General features: G+C 36.6%; 1 protein-coding gene across 2 annotated transcripts in view; it reads left to right on the plus strand.

Moving 5' to 3' along the window:
• The window catches only part of Spata5 (spermatogenesis associated 5), a 126091-nt gene that overhangs the window by 40130 nt on the left and 64982 nt on the right, over window positions 1-20979 (plus strand). For both annotated transcript variants that reach the window (XM_042693006.1, XM_042693007.1), the window contains 2 exons: window positions 11516-11569; window positions 14542-14621. In XM_042693006.1, coding sequence (XP_042548940.1) covers window positions 11516-11569; window positions 14542-14621 — 134 coding nt within the window. The remainder of the gene's footprint in view (window positions 1-11515; window positions 11570-14541; window positions 14622-20979) is intronic.

Genomic DNA, 20979 nt, shown 5'->3' on the forward strand with positions numbered 1-20979 from the left:
TATTGTCATCTTTATTTCACTGTTTCTATCTTGTATATCTCACAGTTGCATATTTATAGTAGAATATTTTTTTTTTTTTTGGTCCGGTTGTGGGGCCTGAACTCTGGGCCTGGGCACTGTCCCTCAGCTCTTCAGCTCAAGGCTAGCACTCTACCACTTGAGCCACAGCGCCACTTCCGGCTTTTTCCTTTTTTGCTTATGTGGTGCTGAGGAATCTATGCAAGGCAAGCGCTCTACCACTGAGCCACCTTCCCAGCCCCTATAGTGGAATGTTTTCTGTCTACTTGAAAATAAAAAATGTATTTGATGAGGACTTAGCTCACAGCTTTTTAGATTTGAATCTGAAAGGACACACATACTTTCTTAGAAACTAGTATCTTACTTTGTTTGTAATCTAATAGTTATAGATGCTACTTAGTATAGCTCTCTGGGCAGTTTTAGGATTATTTTAGAAATATGTCATCTATTGTTAATATAAAAACTTTCATAACTTTGAATACAATTTTACTTTTAGTCTTCTTACTGTAAGAAAATGGTAAGTGGTTCTTGGGAAGGTTTATCTTACACTTTGTTCATGGAAAATCTAAACATTAACTTGATTTTTTTTTTTTTTTTTTTTTTTTACTGATCATGGGGCCTGAACTCCGGGCCTAGGCACTGTCCCTGAGCTCTTCAGCTCAAGGGTAGCGCTCTACCACTTGAGCCACCTTTCTAGGCCCTAACTTGAGTTTTTTTACTTAAAATTTTAAGTGTTCTAGTTACATACAGAAAAGGTAAATGATGTTGAGAAATTATCTTGAGTTCATAACCTATTTAGAAATTGTTACTAGTCCTAATTATCAGTTTTAATATGTATTTTTATTCTGTATAAAGCCTAGTATAGTTTACAGAATTAGTTTTGATTCTATAAGGAGGATATTTTTAACGAATAATGGATGTTTATTCTTTGAACTTTATGTTTAAAATTTTTCAAAATAACAAGTTAGGAACTTTAAAAAAAAGGTCTGATTAATACTTGTGATGAGATTTAAATAGTTATACCATTCAGATTATGATGTGGAAATGAAGTCAAAATAGTTATTGGTTCATATTACTCATTCTAGATTTAACTTTCTATGTTAAAAACAAATTGCTTTTTGCTTTGAACATATATACCTGCTTTCTACAAGGACATAAGTGTTATAATTTAATTTGACTACTTGGAAATAACCAATCAGATAAATTTTGAAGATGATCTGAAAAACATCTATCTTAGAATTTTCTCATAAGAAATATGTATGTAGAATACATTTTAAAGATAGTGAAACTCCTTAATATTTTTTTACTGTGGTCATTACCTTTACTTCCTAAGATGAGCTGTTTAATTTTTTAACTTCTTTTTGGTGTGGGTTTTTTTTTGTTGTTGTTTTTGGTTGGTCCTGAGACTTGAACTCTGGGCCTGGGCGCTGTCCATGAGCTCTTCAGCTCAAGGCTAGCATTCTACCACTTGAGCCACAGCACCACTTCTGGTTTTCTGGTGGTTTATTGGAGATCAGTGTTTCACAGACTTTCTTGCTGGCTTTGAACTGTGATCTTCAGATCTCAGCCTCCTGAGTAGCTAGGAATATAGGCATGAGCCACCAGTGCACTGCTGATAAACTGTTTTGAGACAAGATTTTTAACATTTCTTTCTTTAAAATTGTGGAAAAAAAACCTTTAATTTTCCCTGTGTATCTTTTCTAACTAGAGATTAAAAGACACATTTACTCTATTCAGAGTTGAGACTTTACCGTGGCTTCGTGGGCTCTTAAGTATCCTCTGGAATATTTATGTATTTTTGTGCATATGATTAAGTTTAGTTTGTCATAAAGGTCAATTTCATCAAAAAAAAATTCCAGTTTGAACTTCTTTCTACTCCTTTCTTGGTTTTGTGTAAACACTCATTAATAAGATAATTAAAATAGGATAACTTTTCTTTCATTTGATGAAAAACTGTCTCTGAATCTGGAAGAAGGATGGTAAGAGCTCTGATAAGGATTTTTAATGAGTCCTTTATTAGCAGTATTGGTGAGTATAGGAGTTTTATGAAGTTAGTATGTTTTTTATTTTTTGAGAATTTTTTTTCTGTATAATTGTCTCAAAGGAATTCTACAAAACACAATCCATTTTCAAGGAAAATTGTATTACTTAGAACAATACAGTTTAAAGTAATTACTAAAACTCATTTAACTAGATCTTCTGCCATTCTGTTACAAAGGTATAAGATAATGTGGATTTGGAATTTTCCAAATTCATCAGGTGTAAGTGGCTCACATCTATAATCCTAGCTATATAGGAGGCTGAGATCCTTTATGACAGAATGATTCCATTTAGATTTGTGTTGCATTTGTTTTTTTGTTTTTGTTTGTTTTTGTTTTTGTGCTGGTTCTGGGGTTGGAACTGGGCCCTGGGTATAATACCTCAGTTTTTTGGTTCAAGGCTAGTACTCTACCACTTGAGCCATAGCTCCACTTCCAACTTTTAGTAGTTAATTAGAAATAAGAGACTTATGACTTGGGCTGGCTTCGAACCATGATCCTTAGATCTCAGCTTTTTTAGTAGCTAGGATTGTCAGCATGAACCACCAGCACTCAGCTTGTCATGTCTTTTAAATGTTCATTTAGGAACAGCACCCTCAATGTTTCCTTTAACAATATTGACATTTTTTGAAGTTGTTGTGTAAGTACCCTTGAATATCCTTGGCTTTTTTTCTAACTCCTTATGATTAGGTTTATGTAATTCATAAAAATGATGCTATTCTACCAGGATCCTGAGGGGACAGATAAATAATGTCATGTTATAGTATACTGAACAGGAAACAAGAATACAAGTATATAAGTTGTATACTTCAGTAGTAACATATCATTCTTAGTTCAATGACTGTCACAAATGTACAGTGCTAATAAGAGATGTTAAAAATTAGGGGAGGTACAGTGGCTCAAACCTGTAATCTCTAGCTACTTGGGAAACCAAGATGGGGACTTGATGGTTCAAGGTTATTCCCGACCTAAAAGTTCTCAAGATTCCATCTCAATGTGCAGTGACACATGTCTGTTATCCCTAGGTACAGAAGAAGCAAAATGACAGGAGCCAGTGCTGTGCTGTGCTTCTGTCATCCCCAGTGACACAGCTAGTGATTGCAGCCAACATAGTAAAGAATTGGAGGCATGGCTGATGCAATAGAGTGACTTCCTAACAAGTGTAAGACCTTGAGTTCAATTCTCATTACCTTCCAAAGGAAGGAGAAAAGGGAGGAAGACATAGGTGAGAAGGAAGAGAGGGAAGGAAGGAAGGAAGACGGTTTCTGTAGTATCTTCTGTGAATCTTTGACTTTGCTAAAATTTAAATGTCTATTGAGTATCACAAATCCAGGCATGTAGACATTCAGCAAAGTAATTGAGGGCCAAAGACCAGGTAGAGCACTTGCCTCAAGCACAAAAGCTAAACAAGAACAAAACACCCCGAGTTCAAGCCCTAATACCAGCAGGCAGGCAGACAGGTACCACGCAAGTTCACCTGTGGATGCATACACACATATGCACACAGACATACACATGATTAAGTGGAAAAATCTGACTCCTCAGGAGACTGAAGCAAGGAGGCTCAAGAGTTGTAAGGGATCTTGGACTACATACTGATATAGTCCTAATAAACCAAACCAAAATAAATCAAAAGGCTGGCCAGCTCTGAGGCCTATATGATTATAAGTAGCATGAGAAAAGGAGAATCATAGGGATGAGAGTGAATCTGTGACTTAAAGGAGATAGGTCCATCCCTCTGTCCATGATGATAGTGGAAAGTTACTGAGAAGAGTCCCACAAAGAATTTGGCTAGGCAAGTTCAGTTTGGAGCTTTCAGTTATAATCTGCAAATGTATGTGTGTATTCTGGGCTCAAACCAAATCACAACTCTAAAAACTTTTCTTTTTTCTTTCTTGGCTACTTTTCCTTTCACCTTGGGTGCATCTTCTAATTTGTACTCTCACAAGGATCTATGTCCAGTTTCAAGCCTTTTATGAATCCTTTTTCTTTCCTTAAGCACTTGACTATTTTCTTTATTGAAAGATGGGGAATTTAGACTAGGTCTTCTCAAACTATTAGGGATTGAATCACTGGCTTCATGCATGCTAAGCAAGGGCTCTTACTAGTTTAGCAACAACCCCAGCTACTATGAGCAGAGCTAAAAGACCCCTTTTGTGAATCTTAAGACTTTTAGAGGGTTCTTGTCATTTAGACTCATCTAGAGTCTGAATCATTTTTTAAAATGTTATTAGCATACATTAGTTTCATAAGAGGAGGTTTCATTGTGCCATTTCCATATATGCATACAAGTAAGTATTCCAATCAGCCTCACCCCTATTTCATACTCCCTTATCTGTTCTTCCTTGAAACAGTTTAATTGGTTTTATTGTGCAATTTTCACAACAAACAGCTTTAACCATATTCATCCTCATTGACTCATCTCCTTGTTAATAGAACCTGAAACCTTTTGAATTTTTAGGGTCTTTGTTTTGTTTTGCTTTAATTTCAAAACTCTTCACTTGTCAAATAGTGTGTTGTCTCATTTGCAATAATTGACTTCAATGTTAAGTAAAGACATATTTAATTTCATCACTGTTTGAATGACCATTAGGAAATAACTGGTGATTCTTGGGACAAGTAGGGATAGTTAATATGCCATTGGTAGATTCACAAACTTATTTAAGACCTGGATTCACTTTAAATTGATGGCGAACATATAGAAGCTGGCTTCTATTAAAAAAATTAATACTGTAGGGGCTGGGAAGTTGGCTCAGTGGTAGAGCGCTTGTCTTGCATGCCTGAGGCCCTTGATTCGATTCCTCAGCACCAAATAAGAAAAAAGAAAAAAGCCGGAAGTGGTACTGTGGCTCAAGTGGTAGAGTGCTAGCCTTGAGCTGAAGAGCTGAGGGACAGTGCCCAGGCCCAGAGTTCAGGCCCCACGACCGGACTCAAAAAAAAAAAAATTAACACTGTATACACTGTTAATATTTTTGAGATGAGCATCAGCTGATAAGCTAATGTATAAACAGATGTCTTGCATATTAAATATTTCATAATCCAGTTGTGGGTGAAGCACAAAACTTTATAGTAAGTATAGAAACAAAGCCTTTGAAATTTAGAACAAAAGAATACTTTTAGACTTGGAAGAAATATAATTGAAAAGAAACAATATTTTGTTGCTTAGTTTTTATTTATGATAATGAAATACTAGTTTTTGTTAGTAAGAATTACAGGTGCAGGAATTTGTAAGTTAGTGTTACACTTGAAAAATAGTTATTAATGTTTTACATCAGAAATAACTGAAAAGTTTATGTTTAAAAACTTTATATCAACTTCTGTACATGTTAAACAGAACTTTGTTTCCTTTTTGTTGGTTGTGGGGCTTGAACTTGGAGCCTGGGTGATGTCCCTGAGGTTTATGTGTTTGTTTTGTTTTGTTTTATTTTGTTTCTACTCAAGGCTAGTGCTCTACCACTTTGAGCCACAGTGCCACTTACAATTTTCTGATGTTTAATTGGACATAGGCTCATGGACTTTCCTCTCTGGGCTGGCTTTGAACTGGGATCCTCAGATATCGGCCTCTTGAGTAGGTAGGATTACAGGCATGAGCCACCAGTGCTTAGCAAACAGAACTTTTTTTAGATGAGTTCCTTACTTTCTGTCCAGTTGTAATTTAGGGAGAGAGACATTTAACTAAGTAATTAATATAATAAAATGGGTCACATTCACAATGAGAAATCCTTGCTTTTTTAATTGTATTACAAAGAAGAAAAAAAGAGTGGAGGTGATTAAAATTTTTACTTCAGATGATTGGCAGATGGAAGTAGGATCAGCAAGAAACAAGTTGGAGGTGAAAGATAGATGCCAAATTGGTAATTAAACTAGTCAGTTTGAAATGGGACAGAAAGGTAGATATGGCCAACAGCAGTGGTAGCTCAAGAGAATGATAATTTGTAGAGGTGAAAAAAACATGAAAATTGAGAAACAGCTCTAGAGATGATTTATACAAATCAGATTAAAAGATTGGTCACCAGTAACAGTTATGTTTATGGCTTATGTATATGTGTATTTGCACATTGCAAGTTGCTTGTTTAATTCTATCCACCATGTTACCTGCAATGAAATTTCTTAAGAAGCCAGTCATTTCATCTTCCCTGAATGAATGAATTATGGGGATGACTTGTTTATACATTTTGAGAGGAACAGCTTGAATTCTGTTCTTTTCTCTGCCAGCTCCTCTTACCTTTCAGGGTTTTTGTTTGCCTATTTTCCCAGCATGGTCTGCTATATGTGCTGATGCTGTACTTTTTTAAAAAAATTAATTTTAAAGATCCTTTACTCACAGAAATGTAATTTGATCTCATGTGAGTTTAGGATTTATGAGTATATTCCATTCATAACATTTAACTATAGTTAACATTTGGGCTAACTTGCCTTCTCTGGACATTTTAAAACACCGAAAGTTGATTTGAATTCTAATAGCCTAAAGTAGTAAGCCAGTGTCAGACACATTTACGAAGCCCTGGGGAAGACTGGAGCAAAGCCAATAGTGATAAAAAAGGTGAACTATCAAGAGTATGGATATGAATCTTATACTTGAATCTGTGACTGATACGTTGTAAAATAATGAGACACAGCAAAAGAAAAGTGAGGTAAAGTACTTTTGATATTTTTGTTGTTTTGTAAACTCTTAATAATGGAAATCTTTGTAGGAGTGCTATAAACACTATGCTCAAATATACTAATTTTTGGTACTTAATTTTTGGCAGTTTAAATCAGTGAAGCACACAGGAGCAGGGTATTGTAGTTGCTTACTGGATAAAGTTGAAGTACAAATATATAGTCTAAGGATTTGGGGAATCCTTTTTTTTTTTTTTTTTGGTGCGGTACTAGGGCTTGAACTCAGGGCATGGACACTGTCCCTGAGCATTTTTGCTCAAGGCTAGCATTCTGCCACTAGAGCCACAGCTGCACGTCTAGTATTTTGATGGTTGATAGAGTCTCACAAGCTTTCTTGCCTAGGCTGGCTTCAAATGGTCTCACAAGCTTTCTTGCCTAGGCTGGCTTCAAATGGTGATACTCAGATCTTAGCCTCCTACCTACGTAGCTAGGATTACAGGCATGAGCCACCAGCACCCAGCTTCTAAACAAGTCCTTTGTTTATGATGGATGTTAATAAAATTACTATTTTTAAATAAACCCATGAAACACATGCATTTAAAAAGAATTAGACTCATCCTTGTCATGTGAGCTCACTGCCAGTACCTTTGAATTTGAATCGCTGATATTTACACAATTTCTTGTTGTTATTGTTTTTTGTTTGTTTTTTGGTCGGTTGTGGGGCTTGAACTCTGGGCATGGGCGCTGTCCCTCAGCTCTTCAGCTCAAGACTAGTGCTCTACCACTTGAGCCACAGTGCCACTTCTGGTTTTATGAGTGGTTTATTAGAGCTAAGAGTCACATGGACTTTCCTTGCTGGGCTAGCTTTGAATTGTGATCCTCAGATCTCAGCCTCCTGAGTAGCTAGGATTACAGGCATGAGCCACTGGTACCCGGCTCTTACACAGTCTTAATGGGTTCTATCCTTTCTCTTAAGATCTTAGAAGAAAACAGAACAATGTAATTTATAGAAAAAATATTGGTCTGGAAAACAAAAGCCTTCATTTTTATTATTATTTCTGCAGCTTAATTTATTCTAGGACTTTTGTATAAGATTTTTCTTATTGTTTCTGTGAATGGCTTACTTGCCTTACATTATTTTATCTTCTTTGCCTGGAAAGTAGTTAAACATTTTAGGATAAATAGCTCCTTTTTCAGCTTTCAACAGTGAAGAAACTGTGAAGCTCAGTACTGTCCTTTCTCAATTATGTGGTTTCATACAAATCACTTTGCTTCTTTGCCATTAATATTTTTAAAATAAAAATAAAATATTCATCTCAGCCATTACAAGCAATAAAGAGGATTGATCATTGCATTTATTGCTAGTTTAACAAAATATTTGAGACAGTAACAAAGAAAATAAACCTATTTAGCTCACACTTGTTTTTTCAACTTGTGAGCTTTTTATTCTTATACATCTCTATCTGTATAGAGATGCAGGTTTTGGAAATCTGTTTTAGGCTTGTTGGAGTAAGGGCTTTGCTTCCTTATAGGGCCTTATGTGGGGCAGGACTCCAGAGTTCAAGCTTATTGCTGATGTCTATACATTTGTCTCAGCTGTCTCAAGGCTGCTTTGCTGCTTGGTCTGGCCAGCAAGGACCTCTGTGTCTAATTGCAGACTGTGCTGAGACTTTTGAGGGTTTGTAGGGTATCACAGCACTTCCTGCAGTGGGATCCAGAGCTGAAGCCCAAGTGCCTTTGTTCTCTGGCTCGGAGGGTGTTCCCAGTCCTGAACTCCTGCAGCCCTTTAAACGTGTGTGTGTGTGTGTGTGTGTGTGTGTGTGTGTGTGTGTGTGTGTGTGTGTGTGTGTGTGTTGTCTTGTGGGGGCTGAACGTGTGTGTGTGTGTGTGTGTGTGTGTGTGTGGTGTCTTGTGGGGGCTGAACTCTGGGCCTTGGCACTGTCCCTCAGCTCAAGGCTAGAGCTCTACCACTTGATCCACAGCACCACTTCTAGCTTTTTCTGCTTCTGTGGTGCTGAGGAATGAACCTAGGGCCTCATGCATGCGAGGCAAGCACTCTACCACTGAGCCACCTTCCCAGCCCCCCCTCCCTTTGAATTTTATTCTGAGTATCCATTATGTATTTAGTATGTTGGTGGCCTTTTTCTTCAGCATCTGTTGTTGGAGCCCATGCACACTAGCTCACAGCTTTGAAGGCTACAAGTTAAGATTGGGTGACTTCATTGGTTTGCTCTCTGGAAAAGGGTTGCAAAAGTTTATATTCAGTTTCAAAGACACATACCACATTTTATTCTACCAGTAGGAAAACATGGATCATAATCTGTGTTGCCATATCTTTCCCTCTGGGGTTAACTATCCATTTCTTTAAAACAAAAGGAACAGCTGTTCTGAGCAATTTTGTGAAATCTTGCCACACACAAAAAAAGCTTAATATTCTATCCTTGTCATTGGTTGTGTCCCTCCAAAGGTGCTTGTGTCAAATCTCAGCCCCTAATGTAGGGGTGCTGAGAGAATGTGGGGTCTACTGGGAGCCCGTAGGTAATTGAGAGGATTGCCTTCTGAAGGAATTAGGGTAGCTATGTTGGGTCCCTGAGAGCAGAAGTCATAAGAGCAAGCCTTGGTTTTGAATTAGCCTCTAGCTTCCTGTTTTACCAGGCAATCTCTTGCTCTTAAAAGCTAAGTTTTTCTTTTTTTCCACATTGCCTACTACAGTCTCATGTTAAATTTTTATATCTTTGATTTTCCTCCCTCCAGGTATCTGTAGTGATTCTACCTCTCCTTCCTATATTTTCATATTTATTTCTAACAAAGCGTTGTCTATTTATCTTAATACAGGATCTTCAAGCCAGATTAAGATTTCTCTTTACAGTTGAAAGATACTGACATTGTGCTTAACAGGAAAGACATCATGAAATCATAATCTTACACTTTTCATTATTGTTTAAATTATCCTTAGTACCATAACTACAATGAATGATGAATATAGAGAAATCCCTATATTCTCTAACCTCTTTCTTTGAGTCAAGGCAAATGATTTAAAAGCTGTATATTGTCTTGAGTTTTATTGGATGCTTAAAGAAATGTATTCACTGGATTACTATTTTATATCATACCCTTAACTTTAATGGAAAGTTATTAGAAGAACAGCACTGGGGACTGGGAAGGTGGCTCAGTGGGAGAGCGCTTGCCTTGCATGCATGAGGCCCTGGGTTCAATTCCTCAGCACCACATAAGCAAAAATCAAGTGGTAGAGTGCTAGCCTTGAGCTGAAGAGCTGAGGGTCAGCACCCAGGCCCAGAGTTCAGGCCCCACAACCAGACCCCCCCCCCAAAAAAAAAAAAAAAAGAACAGCACTGGTAATACAGAGTAGCATATAAATATAATAAAAACAATGACACCACCGAGTTCCTTTCTGATCTTTGTCAGGACACAACTTTCCTAATTAGTTTGCCTTAAACTGAATAAAGGCTGCATAAAAATTCCTTACCATATCCCACTTCCAACAAAAACTCACTCTTTTAATTAAGGATTACTGTATTGGGTGGGGCCTGGTTCTTGTTCTATTCACTTTCTTAATGCCTTTTTCATGCTCCCATTTAGGTAAAAGTGTAATTTACCACATGTAAGTGAAGAGTATCAGTTTGCTTATTCAATTTTAGGTACAGGTTGGTGTTGCTTGATGTGGATGGTAGTGCAGAACTATAAAAGTAATATGCAACTATGCGGAATGATTTTAATCAGTGTGAAGAATTACAATTTTATATGAATCTTTTTAAATTTTCCTTCTTGGCTATAAACACATAGCAGTGTCTTTGGTAGTATATTTAATAGCTTTCTTGTTGATCTTTCTGCTTGCAGACTCTTTCCTCTGTCTTGCCATCAGTCATATGTTGACACTCTGGTGATTTTATAAGCAGTTTATAATTTATGCTTTTTGTATTAATTCTCTTTTAGATATTTACCACTTAATTTTTTTGTAAGCAGTGTTTCAGCATTGTTTTTCTCTAAGTTTCCTTCTGTATCTCTCTGCAAGAGTTATCCTAGCATATCTGTTCCCAGAATAAGTTCTTAATTGATAAGAAAGAACATCCTATATTACCAGGTATTTTGAAATTACTTTTGTCATTTAAGTTTATACTCATTCTTCAGTAATGCCATTGATATTTCTTTTTTAAGTTTATTAGTGTACATTGATATTAGAAACATTTAAGGACTATAAGATAGTAATAGGGATGACATTGTTCCTTTGCCTTATTTTGGTGGCTTATCATGGAAACATAAGAATAATAATTTTTTTTTCTTGGCAGTTACGGGGCTTGAAATCAGGAACTCAGGACCTGGGCACTGTCCCTGAGCTGCTTTTGCTCAAGGCTAGCACTCTACCACTTGAGCAAAAGTGCCACTTCGGTCTTTTCTGTTTAGGTGGTACTGAGGAATCTAACCCAGAGCTTCATGCATGCTAGGCAAGCATTGTACCACTAAGTCACATTCCCAGCCAAGAAGAATATTTTTGGATTGCTTCATGTACCTAAGGGAGAGGTATCAATCTAGTGGGTTTAGATATGATGTGTTAGTAGATTTCTCAGAACCAGCCAGTAGTTAGGCCTGTGACTCTTTAGATGTTATATCTTCATTGGTGTTCTAAATTACACTGTCAGAAATACATCATAACAATATAAGTAGTTCATGAATAAAGCGTTAAAGCATGTTTTATGTTTGTCTCCAGCCTTTTCTTTGTATTAGCTAAAGCACCTTTTTGGTTCCCTTTTGTCCTTTTATGTTTATTTTCTTCATCAAAAGAAATATGCATGGTTATGTTTACAAAGACACTCAAGAATTGTTTTCTTTTTGTGCAGGGGCCTGAATTAATGAATAAATATGTTGGTGAATCTGAAAGAGCAGTTCGAGAGGTAAGAAGATTGTGCCTTCCCAGCACCGTGTGTAGGAGGCCACATGCCCTCCTGCAGGGCTTCCATTGTGCTTGGGGTAACAGACTAGGAGATACCCAATTCCAGGTTTTAGTGGCATGTTTTTGTTCAGGCAAATATTATTTTATTCAAAATACAATTTTTGACTAGCCATAATATTGTTTGTTTTTAATGATCATAATAACTGACATTTATTTTACCCAGTAAAGGTATTTTGTAGGTACTGCTATCATTTCTCTATATAAAATGAAAATGTCAGCATTTATAAAGGAGTAAAAATGATCTCAAAATGACATTTCAGTGCTTTAAAGTAGATAGTTTACAAAAAGTTCACTCTGTTGGCTACTTATTTTACATCTGCCTAATGGTTTAGGCAATATGTCATCCTTCTAGCTCCTACATTCTAAAGCCAAGTCATTCATTCATTCATGTATTTATTTTCTTTTAAGTGGTTGTACAGAGCAGTTTATAAATACAGTATATCGTGATCATTGTCATTCTTTTCAACATTCTCACCCATCCTTCCCCTGCCCTCCCCTTTCCTCACTCTTCTTAATTTTGTAGAATATACATTGGATTCTTGTCTGCATTTTCCCTCTCTTTTCAGCTTAATTCATCTACCCCTTTCTTCTTGACCCATCACATCCATTTCAAGAACTTGCTTCCTGGTGTTTTATTTTGCTGAACTTTGACTTTGCGTTTCTAAGGAATTACACAATTTGAGATCTTCTGACTCAACCATATTTCAGTAATACTTTTGTATATACTTGCGTGCCACCCAGTAGGTTTACATGGGTTTGTAAGCTCAATGTCACTTCCACATATAAGGGAAAATATGGAGCCTTTGTCTCTCTGGGCCTGACTTACTTCACTTAACGTGATCTTTTTTAAGTCTCCATTTCTGTACAGACGGTACAGTATCATTGTTTCTGTACAGATGGTACAGTGTCATTGTTTGTTTTTCTTTTTCTTTTCCTTTTCCTTTTTTTTTTTTGCCAGTTTTGGGGCTTGAACTCAGTGCCTACGTACTGTCCTGTGCTGCTTTTCCTCAAGGCTAGGACTCTACTACTTGAGCCACAATGCAACTTGTGGCCTTTTTTGTTTATGTGAGGAATTTTACTGAGGAACTGAACCCAGGGCTTCATGAGTGCTAGGCAAGCACTCTACCACCAAGCCACATTCCCAGCCCAATATCATTCTTTCTAATGGATGAAGAAAATTCTATTGTGTAAATACACCACATTTAAGGCTAGTTCAAATTGAAATCAAATCTAAGGTTTCTGGATTTTGCTGATCTTTTTGTAATGTGTTGTTCTTTCATTTGATGAACCTTCTTCATTTGGAGGAAGCTATATTAACTGGCAATGTTGTGCAAAGTCAAGGCACATGGAGTTAGTATATGGATGACAAGTCTTGAGTTTTCTAAGCAGAGATTGATCTGCCTCACATGAGTCCCTATATGCTTACAAAAGATAAGGACAAGAACATGCGAATAATAATAGAATAGATAGCCCTCATTGGTGAAATGCTTGAGTACCAATCAGAAATATTAGAGACTTGAATATGAGGAAAATTCTAAGGTTTTTTGTTGTTGTTGTTGTTGTTGTTGTTCTCCCTCCTTAACAGGGTGGCTAAGGGTGGTGGTGTACTCTTACTTCTTAATTGGAGAGGCTGGAGGAAGAGGAAAAAGACCATTCTTGGCAAAGTCAGTGAGACACTATCTCAGGAACAAAATACAATAGCAGACAGCTAGAGAGTGGTGCAAGTGGAGCAGATCTTGTCTACAATGGCAGAGATCTTGAATCAATCCCTAGTACTGAAACAAAATAGTAGATGATGGTTACTTCATAAAATATTCATCAATAATAACAACATGAAAATGGCAGTACTTCCTTGTACTAATGGCTTGATATTTTTTTTGGTCTTTTCCTGTACTGGAGGTTGAGCTCAGCCTTGCACTTTCACGTGGCTTTATTCACCCAGTGCTGGTGCTTTACCACTTGAGCCACACCTGTACTGTGGGCTTTTTTTGTGTGTGGTATATTGTCTCACAGAATTTTCTGCCCTGGCTGGCTTTCAATGGTGGTCTTCAGATCTCAGCCTTCTGAGTAGCTACAACCTAAGCCATTAGTGCCCGGCTTATTTTTAGTTTTTTGTAATCATACTGCCCCTGTCTCCCAAAAATGGGTGTGGATTCCTTTAGTCTGATGCTGCCTGCTTTGTAGCTTATTTCCCTACAGCATTCCAGACATATTTGTCAATCTCTGATTTTGATAACTTGATTGGCTTCTGCTTGAGTCAATCTGTATTTCTCTAAGGTGTGACCATTTTTCTTGTCCTAGCATTTCATCATCAGTTATTTCCCCAGATGATCAGCAAAGAAATGAGTAAGGTGTTAATGTTGACTTTTCAGTAGGAGTGTTTTATATACTAATCTGTGGGGGATTTTATAGTCTTCTTTTTTTAAACATATTGGTAATATTTCTTATTTATTGAGCTTTTACTGTGTTCCAGGCCTTGGGCTAAGTATTTTATGTTCTTTTCTTTCAGTTATTCATTTCTTAAAATAATATTTTGAGTTAGGCTTTTTTTTTTTTTTTTTTTTTTTTTACTATCTCCATTTGCTAGTTGTAGAAATTGCTGTTGAGGGAAATCAGATTCCTGCTAAAGTTTACTTGCCATGGAGTGATGAAGCTGAGATTTTCATTGAGATGGTCTAATTGCTTACTTCATTGCTTCCTGTATGTCTATGTGAATAGCTATTGGGAGTCTTATTTCTGTCATCATAACTGAAGAAGTTACTGTCACATCTACTGTCAAGGGCTGGATACCTTTTATGTGAAACACACAGAGTAGTTGATTTGTATAGAATAGAGTGGTTCTAAACAGTTTTCCTACTTAAACCAACTACAGAGTTTGCTAACCTATGCATAATGTGGTACTCTTTCTGCCAGATCTTCCGGAAAGCAAGACAAGTGGCCCCTTCCATTATTTTCTTTGATGAACTTGATGCTTTGGCTGTTGAAAGGGGCAGGTAAGAAATACTTAATAACATATTAAATATTAGTGATTGCATTATAAAGTAAATAAATAACATTTCGTAGACAAATAAGATAGGTGCCAGTGGTTCACACATGTGATTGTAGCTACTCAGGGGCTGAGATCTGGTGATTGCTTTTTGAAGCCAATTTATGCAGAATAGTCTGAGAGACTCTATTTCCAATTAATGAGCAAGATACTGAACTGAAGGTGTTTCTCAAGTGATAGAGCACCAATAATGAGTGGGAAAAAAAGCCAAATGAGAGTAAAAGACTTGAGTTCAAGTCACAGCACTCTCTCCCTCCCTCTTTCTCTCTCCCTCTCTCTTTTCTCTCTTTATCTCTCTCTCATACACACACACATACACACGCACACGCACACACACACACACACACACACAAAAGTACAAACATAATTGGATTAATAGTCATTAGTTGCTGTAGTTTAACCCAGTTTTAAGAAAAAGTGTTACTATATAGTTTTTAGACTTCTCTGGAATAACCTGTATTTCTTAAAATTAATGTACTAGAATATGAATTAGTATATTCCTAAATATTCTTTATCCAAAATATTTGTGATCATAGTGTTTTAGATTTCGGACTTTCTTTGCAAGCTGCTTAATAATCTAAGGCAGCACTGGCAGGTGCCAGTGGCTCACTCCTGTAATCCTAGCTACTCAGGAGGCTGAGATCTGAGGATCGTGGTCCAAAGCCAGCTCAAGCAGGAAAGACTGTAAGACTCTTACCTCCAATAAACCACCAGAAAACCAGAAGTGGCACTGTGGCTTAAGTGGTAGAGCTCTAGCCTTGAGCTGAAAAACTGAGGGACAGTACCCAGGCCCAGAGTTCAAGCCCCATGACTGACCAAAAAAAAAAAAATCTAAGGCAATAAAAACTGTATTGTCATTTCAAATAATGTTGAGTATTTTTCCCTACTATATATGTTATATATGTTTAGAAGTCCTTAAAGTGAATAAGTACTGACTTCATGTTGGGTTATGTTGGATAATGTTAATTCATGACCTTTATATTCTAGATATACATATTTATTGGTTAAAAAATTTTTCTGATAGTAATTATAGTGAAGTCCCTGTATTATATATAAGAAGCTGTTATCTTCATTCTTAGCTAGAACTACCTCATCAGGTAAGAATATAAAGAATATAATTTTTTTTCCTTTTTTAACTTTTGTGCCTGTCCTGGGGCTTGAGCTCAGGACCTGGGCATTGTCCCTGATCTTTGTTTTTTCTTTTTCTTTTTTTTTTTTGCTCAAGGATAGTGCTATACCACTTGAGCCAAGTTTCACTTCTTTTTTTTTTTGGTGGTTTGTTGGAGATAAGAGTCTGTTAATATTCCTGCCCAGGCTGGCTTCAGATTTCAGCCTTTTGAGTAGCTAGGCTTACAGGCATAAGTCACTGGTATCCAACAAGAATATAAATTTTCACTAAGAAACTTAGGAGCTTTGATTACTCTGTACCACACTACACCCATTTGCTGACTCATGTATCACTATTGTGTTTGAGATGGTACAAAAGGCACAAATAACTCGTTTGCCTTACCTATCAATGAAGAAAAAGAAGCCAGAGAAGTTTGCAGAAGTGGGATGACCTGCCATATTTCTGTGACATGATAGCCATCTGATTTTTTTAAAAATAAACCTATTTAACATGTACATCAGGAAATATGAGAAGCAGAGAATACAAATAGTCTTAGCAGTAAGATACATGGGTTAAATATGAGCTACATGGAAGGTAGAATGGGTAGCAGAGTTAATGTACTATGTGATTTTTTTTTTTTGTTGTTTCTTTGTATGTTCCTCCTCTACAATATAACCCCTGTTTTCACTGTATTTTATTCCAATGCCCTGCATCTTGTATATATATATTTCTAATTTGTGGATGGGAAGGGAAAAGAATGCTTAAATAGGGATACAGGTTGATCCATTGTAACAATGAGATGTACAAGACATTATGTTGAAAATGAACTTTACAACTTCAGCGGGGGACAGTGAGGGCGGGGAATAATTGGGGAGGTGGGGAAAGAAGGGATAGTAGGGGAGAAACAAAGGAGGAGGCAATAATGCTCGATAGGAAATGTACTCATCACCTTACTCATGTAACTGTAACCCCTCTGTACAGTATTTTACAATAACAAATGTATAAAAAATAAAATTCTTTTGAAATAAAAGTAATATTCAATGAGGCACTTTGTAGACATAGTCTTATCATAATGAAAGTGTTATCTGCCTGTCGTCCCAGCTAATTGGGAGGCTGAGGTAGGAGAATCACTTGTGTCCAGGACTTTGGGGCCAGTGTAGGTAACGTAATCAGACCCTTGTGTCTTTAAAAAAAAAAAAAAGTGGGGGAAAATAATAAAGAAAAGTGAAGATATGGTAGTAAAATAACATAAACTAAGTAAAATATCCTAAGAAACACCAAGGCTCAGTCCCTACATGCCTTTTTATATTTATATAAAATTATACACATACAAATGAATTCCAAGATAAAAAACAGGAGATCTTGTTTTAATTTTTATTTTTTGACGAGCCTGTCTTCTTTATGTATGATGTATTTACATGAGAGAGGAAAAAGGGTGAAAAAGTGCAGCAGTGATGCTCACTGAATATCGATGAAAGTGAACTACACAACTTGTGTGTGGAGATGCGAGGGTGGGACTGGGAGAGAGGGAGGGACCGAAAGCCACTGTATGAAAAGAATTGTACTCATTATCTGACTCATGTAATTGTAATCCCTCTGTATATTACCTAAGTCATTTTTGCATTTGCAGAGTATATATTGTATTATAGGCTCACGAAAAAGCCTGTATCTACAGGAGTAAAAAATATAATGTCCCTTTTAAAAGGAACTTAGAATCATTCTGAGTTATCTTCACAAGTTATAAACCTCCTATGGACTGATATGTAAATAATGCTTAACACATACTTGTTCCAAAGATTGAATAAATAATGTTGAATTACAAGAAAATCGTAAGATCTAAGAGACATCCAGGATTTTACAAATTTAAATTTTTTTTGTTTTGTTTTGTTTTTTTTGGGTCTGGTCGTGGGGCCTGGGCGCTGTCCCTCAGCTCTTCAGCTCAAGGCTAGCGCTCTACCACTTGAGCCACAGCACCACTTCCAGCTTTTTTCTTTTTTTTTTTTGCTTATGTGGTGCTGAAGAATCGAACCCAAGGCCTCAGGCATGCAAGGCAAGCGCTCTACCACTGAGCCATCTTCCCAGCCCCAAATTTAAATTTTTGTTGTTTGGGAAAAGAAGAAATTGATCTGTTTCTATTAAGAGTATATTGAAATGTTTTGACATTTTGTTGTATGACTATAATGTTAAAAAGATGATTGAAATGTTTTGACATTTTGTTGTATGATTAGAATGTTAAAAAGATGATTAAATTGATAGGGAAATGGAAAGCAATTCAGTCAATCCTCAGTTAAAAGTTCATGGGCTGGTTTATCTTCTATGAGATATAAATATCTCCCCACGTAGCCTGTGATAATAATTGCACAGCTGTTTCTCCACTTAATAGTTCAGTTAATTTCTTTTTTTAGAGATGAGGGGAAAAGAACTGAGCCAGCTTTCATTGCAAATGAAGATTCCAGGATTTGCATTCACAAAAAAAATCTCTGAGGTAAAAATGATCAAGAAATAAGGCAGCCTCTTTTCCAGCATTTTCAGACTTCAAGGATATTTGGTGAATTCATAGCATTAAGCACTCACCTAGGGATTTTTTTTTTAGGTATCATTATTCTCAATGACACTTCTTGAGCTGGGCTATAAAATTTTTTAATGTGAGTTTTATGGTGATTTTAAAAAATTTCATAATACCATAAATTTTAAGGTTCTGGAATGTGATTAGAAGTGATTTCAGAAAGAATAGAAAGAAGCCCCTAGAATTTAAAGGAATTGTGGGCTGTGGAAGTGTGTGGTTCAGTGTGGTTCAGTGTTAGAATTCCAGCTGGGCAAGCAAGTAGAGCAGGTGTAGAGGACTGAGTTCAAACCCCAGCATTACCAAAAGAAAGATGTATAAGACACTGATCTATAAATTAAAAGTCTCATACAGAGGTAGGGTGGAATTATTTTATTAGAATTCAAAAGCAATTATGTGAATGATTTCTTTGCAATTAGTTTTGAAATTTTTAGTATTGTCACAGTAAGGTTTGTTTCGTTTTGGTAAAGCCACTCCTTATTCTATTCCCATATAATAAAATTATTTTAAAATTAGCAGTGTGTGTGTGTGTCTGTGTGTGTAGAGGAGGAAGTGATTAATTTATTGTGACATTTCCATCCATATAATCCATATATATAATCCATATACATATATAATATTGCAACCAATATTATCTCCTTTATCATTCTTCCTTACCTCTTCCCCTCTTTCTTAAAACAATTTCAGCAATTGTTATTGTTCTAGTTTCACACATGCAAACAATCGTACTTCAATCATATTCATCCTCAGTCATCCCCCTTATCAGCCCAACCCTGACCAACTAGTAAACTGTCTTCCAACAGAACCTATTTCTCCACACTGACCCCTTTGAGTCACAAAGAAATTTTCAGTATGGTTCTTGTGCTGTTTTCACCTATAGTTGAATTGTATTTCAAACTTATATGATAGGTGTTAGCACATCTTTTCTGTAACTAGCAGTTACTAGGTATTCTCACCTCTGGGAGCCATATTCTCTGCTATACTTGTTCTTTTTTTTTTTTTTTTGTCAGTTGTGGGTCTTGAACTCTGGACCTGAGTGCTATTCCTCAGCTAGCACTCTACCACCTGAACTACAGTGCCATCGCTGGTTTTCTGGTGGTTTATTGGAGATAAGAGTTTCATAGCCTTTCCTGCCCTAGCTGGCTTTGAATCTCGATCCTCAGATCTCAGCCTCCTGACTAGCTAGGATTACAGGTGTGAGTCACGGCGCCAGGCTGCTATACTTGTTCTTATCTGCTATGTGGTACAGAGAATCCATGGAAAATACATAACCAAATGAACAAATGATTGGCTAACTAGATTTGGTCCTTTACATATCATACTGTCCTTTTGGTCCATGGCATTTTGAATAGGAATAATTCAGAAAAGTGATTTGACTTCTGAAAGGAAAGAATTATTTTATGAAAGTCTCGCTTTAAAGCTGGGTTCTAGTGGCTCACACCTGTAATACTAGCTACTCTGGACGCTGAAATCTGAGGCTCACAATTCAGAACCAGCCCAGGCAGGGAAGTCTGTAAGGCTTATTTCCAATTAGTCACCAAAAAGCCAGGAATGGAACTGTGGCTCAAATGATAGAGTGCTCTTCTTAAGCAAAAAATCCTCAAGACAGTGGCCAGGCCTTGAATTCAAGCCACAGAATTGGTCCCATAAAAAGAAAAATACTGGCTTTAATATTTCTATAGTTGAATGCTTTCATTTTTCAAATATCATATTGCCTATTTCAAGCAGATTATAAAGTTTTGAGAAATCATTTTGTCACATTATGATTAAACATTTGTACATGAATTTTTTCCTAGAGTTGGGTTTGATTTCCTAGCTGTCAGTTTTATGGTTTATGGTAAATCTTTGAAAGTCAGCCAAAATTATTTCTCCGCCCATAAAACATTTTTTCTATGCCAGTCTCCAGCTAGTTGTCAGTCATCTGGGGAGATAAGAGAGAAATAAAGGCAGTATGGACATTAAGAATCTAAACAATGCCCTTTACTCCAATCTTCAGCAGTAATTGCAACCACCTTTCCTTCCTATACAAAACAGTAATTGAATACATTGATTGTCCTCTCTCTGGTTACAAATGGCTAGAGATATTAGCAGCATGTTTTTGAATATGAAGAATTTAAAACAGTGAAGTAACTTCACTTACGTGCTACGTAAGCACAGAATTTAGAAACTGTAAGGACTTATGTATATGACTTACGTATATATTAAGTATTAGATTACTATGAATAAGAGAATGGAGGATCAGAGGAACTAGAAGTTATAATCAATGTGGTTATCAGTGGAGTTGGACATTCACCTTATAAACAGTTGGGTTGTTTTGTTTTTTTTTTTTTGTCAGTGGTGGGTCTTGAACTCTGTGCCTGGGTGCTGTCCCTCATCTCTTCAGCTCAAGGCTAGCTTTACCACTTGAGCTACAGGGCCACTTCCCAGATTTTCCTTTAGAATTAAACAATTAATACCATCTTGAAGTTTGGGAGTCTCCCCCGTTTTACTGGGGTGTATTCACTATTTGGTGAATGTCTGTTAACTAACTTTCTCTTGGTGGATTTTTTTGTTTGTTTGTTTGCCAGTCCTAGGCTTGAACTCAGGGCCTGGTTACTGTCCCTACGGTTCTTTTGCTCAAGGCTGGCACTCTAC

This window comes from Dipodomys spectabilis, unplaced genomic scaffold (genome assembly GCF_019054845.1).
Source record: "Dipodomys spectabilis isolate Male_0828 unplaced genomic scaffold, ASM1905484v1 ptg000162l, whole genome shotgun sequence".
Lineage (NCBI taxonomy): Eukaryota > Metazoa > Chordata > Mammalia > Rodentia > Heteromyidae > Dipodomys > Dipodomys spectabilis.